Consider the following 3,728-nt stretch of genomic DNA (forward strand, 5'->3'; position numbering starts at 1 on the left):
AACCCATTCCCTACAAGAGCAGTGAGTGCATTTATGGGTGTGGGTGTGTACGTGTCATGGTGAGTGAAGGTCAGAGGGACAGCCTGCAGGAGTCAGCTCTTTCTTACACATAGAGGTCTCAGGATTTGAACCCACTTTTACCCAATGGATCCGTTTTATTGGCCTGGAAATAATTTATTTTTTGAGAGGAGATTGGGGCTTGAGACAGTTCTCTGTGTAGCCCTGGCTGTCCTGAAACTCATTCTGTAGTCCAGGCTGGCCTGGACCTCAGAGACTCGCCTGCCTCTTCCTATTATTTTTAAAAAAGATTTATTATTTTTATTTTAGGTGTATGGGCCTTTTGCCTGCATGGTGTCTGTGCACGATGTGAATGCAGTGCCCATGGAGTCCAGAAAGGGTGTCAGGTCTCCTGGAACTGGAGTTACAGTTGTGAGCTGTCATGTGGGTGCTGGAAATTGAACCCGGGTCCTCTGGAAGAGCAGTCAGCGCCCCAAATCACTGAGGCGTCTCTTCAGCTCCTTCTTATCTGCTTTTTACATATTGTTGGGGATGGAACCCAGTGCTCCCTGCATGCTAACCAAGCACTCTACCAAGCAAGCTACAACCCCAGTCCTCAAAATAAAATAAAATAAAATGTATCACACTGTCCTGTTCTTGTTTACTACTGAGACATACACACAGCAATTCTCAAACAATTCTGAAGGTTGTTACCATGACTACATGTTACGATTCTATAGCCTTTTTGTGTGTTTGTTAACGGGGGTCTTTCTTGCTATGCAGCTTAGGCTGGCCTCGAACTCACTGTGTAGTTACCAAAGCCGACCTTCTGTTTCCTGAGACATGCTGGGATTTGCCAGGCGTGTATCACACCTGGGATATTAGTCTTTTCTTTCAGCTTTAGCTGTTCTAGAACTCGCTATGTAGACCAGGTTAGCCTAGGACTCAGAGATCTGCCCGCCTCTAGCTCCCAAGTACTGGGATTAAAAGCGAGTGCAGTCATGTCCAATTTAGAGTTTTTTCTAACAGAGCTTTAAAAACAGCTCCCTATCTCTTCATTCTTCTTGGTAAGTGTTAAAAGTGCAGCTGGATAGAAATATGAAGTTTTAGTAGCAAGGAGATGTAGAGAAAGAAGGGTCAAGTGGAATTAACTCCTGAAACCTAACTCCATACTGAAAGATTAGCAGGCAGCGTCAAAGGCAGGCTTTCCCTTCTGTGCATGGGGAAAAGAATGAATGAATGAAGGAAGGGGTCCTGGAGAAATGACTCAGTGGTTAAGAGCACTGGCCACTCTTCCAGAGGATCTGGTTTCCAGCAACCACATGGCAGCTCAAAACTAACTGCAACTCCAGTTCCAGGGGATCTGACATCCTTACCCAGACATGAATGCAGGCAAAACCATGCATAGGAAATAAAAACAAGTAAGTTATAAGGAAGGGAAGGGCATCAGGAACTCAGATGGCACTGTACTAAATCCTTGGGAACCTGGAAACACAGAACTACTTCGATATTCCTTTGCCTGCAATTTTGAGAGAGGTCCTCACTGTGTAGCTTTGGCTGGCTTCAGTCTCAGAGATCAGCTTGCTTCTGCCCCTCGAGTGCTTCAATTAAAGGAGAACACCAGCATACCCAGCTTGCCTGCAATTCGTTATCACTGAAGTGCTTGCAAGAATTCAAAGATACAGTAGTGCAACAGAGTCAGCCAACGGCAGCAGAGAGGGCTCATTTTCTGTCTTTTGACTGATGGGAGGGCTACTCACTTTAGAGGAGGTATTTTCTTGTTTGTTTGTTTGTTTTTTTTTGTTTTTGTTTTTTTTTTTTTACACAGAATACTAAGACATGGGGAACCCTTCACCTTCATTGCAAGGCTCTGCCAAAGGGAAAAGTAAAAGTTGGGACACCTGAATTTATGGCCTCAGGTTCACAACACAGCTGACATTTAGAGAAGCAGATTGTAAGAGGACTGAGGGTTTTGGTAACAGGAATGCTTGAGATAAGCTTTGCTGGAACACTCGCAGTTTGGGGGGATATAATAGCAACTAATATTTGCAGTGTGCCTACTGCGGCTCAGCCACTTTGCCTATCTATTTCATTTAGTCTTTACCCAAGCCATTTAGACCGTATTATCCGAGTTTACAGATAAGCAGCCAGAATCTAGCGTCTGCTGGTGTAAGGTCACTTGCGATCACTTGCCATGAGGTCACAGAACTGAGCCGATCAAGGACAAGCCAATTTGCTTTTCCCAGGCGCCGTTCAGTCGCGCAGGTCACGGTCGCCCTCTGCTGACGGATCACGGAAGCGCGCTGAGCGTGATCCTTGAGAAACCTAAAGGCGGGCGGAGTCCTCTCAGCCGCCAGAGGCCGCCACTCAACGAACAGCGTAACTCAGCGCGTCTGCGGGAACTTCCTGCCCGATCTCTCTGATCCAGACAGAGGCGGTTAACTAATTGAAGTCCCTGTCAACAGAGACGAGCGCCGACCCGGAAGTGGAAGCCGTGGCTTCGCGTTCTGGCCGGCCGGAAAGAGACCGAAGGGAAGTTGTAGCCATGGCTGTCGCCGTGGCGGCCGCCGCCGGGGTCCTGATGGGCTCGGAGCCCGGCCCGGCGGAAGAACTTGCTAAACTCGAGTACCTGTCTTTGGTGTCGAAGGTTTGCACGGAGCTGGACAATCACTTGGGCATCAATGACAAGGATCTGGGTGAGCTGGAGGAAGGTCCCGATGGCTTTTGATTTTGCGGGGGAGAGGGAGGCAGGAGAACAGCGGTTGATGGGCCGTGTGTGTGTGTGTGTCAGTGTCATTGTGACTTGGACTCCGGGAACCTGTGGCGGTGGTCTCTGCTTGAGAACCATCGGGTCCGAGCTATTAGAAACCATTTCTGTGAGCTGCCGGGGAAGGCTGGGGCAGCTATTTCTGCTCGATGGTTGTTTTTCAGTTCTGGGGGGTGAAAAAGCTTTGACTGTAGCCGCAGCAGCCCCCGCGAAGAGGATGGTGGTAATTACGGCCAATAGTTTTTAGAAGCGCACGAGATATTATGGGTAGCTCGTCCTCTACATTATCTTGTTTGGTCTTCGCTCAGTCAGGCAGTAGTCAGCATCTACTTTGTGCTTGTTGCTTTGAGCCGTGGTCTTAATTAGTCACATCTTATCTCTCACATACTAGTCATTAGATGTTTAAGGGCAAACTGTGACTAGGGGACCCAGATAGAAAATAAGAAAGGCTTGGGACCCAGATCGTAATATAGACATAGCCGGAGCCCTTATGAAAACGAGAGGCCGAGTATGTGAATTGGGAGCATATGGGGAACAATTCCGTTTGATAGGTACAGTGTTGGGTGGTGGTTGGCTTTTTCTGAATGTCATCAAAAGTTAATGGCAGCCAGGCAGGCACCTATAATCTCAGACCTTGGGATGTGGGGGCTGAATGATTAGTAACTCCAAAGTCACAGGTAGATAATCTGAGGGTAGCTTGGGCATGTATGTTGAATCAGGGGTATGACTCGTCTCAAAAAACGACAAAGCCGGGCATGGTGGCGCACTTGGGAGGCAGAGGCAGGCAGATTTCTGAGTTCATTTATAATTTAATTATAATCTGAGTCCATTTATAATTCTTTTTTTTTTTTTTTTAACAGCTGAATTTGTCATCAGTCTTGCTGAGAAAAATACTACCTTTGATACTTTTAAGGCGTCTCTGGTCAAAAATGGTGCAGAATTCACAGTATGTATATCTGAAGAT

The 3,728-nt window shown here is 47.1% G+C and overlaps 1 protein-coding gene across 1 annotated transcript in view; it reads left to right on the top strand.

Moving 5' to 3' along the window:
- The first annotated feature begins 2,463 nt into the window (after positions 1-2,463).
- Positions 2,464-3,728, top strand: part of Dhx8 (DEAH-box helicase 8) — a 33,471-nt gene continuing 32,206 nt past the window's right edge. The window contains exons 1-2 of the mRNA XM_021213565.1: positions 2,464-2,693; positions 3,625-3,710. Coding sequence (XP_021069224.1) covers positions 2,543-2,693; positions 3,625-3,710 — 237 coding nt within the window. The 5' untranslated portion in view covers positions 2,464-2,542. The remainder of the gene's footprint in view (positions 2,694-3,624; positions 3,711-3,728) is intronic.

The sequence above is a fragment of the Mus pahari genome, chromosome 14 (assembly GCF_900095145.1).
Source record: "Mus pahari chromosome 14, PAHARI_EIJ_v1.1, whole genome shotgun sequence".
Lineage (NCBI taxonomy): Eukaryota > Metazoa > Chordata > Mammalia > Rodentia > Muridae > Mus > Mus pahari.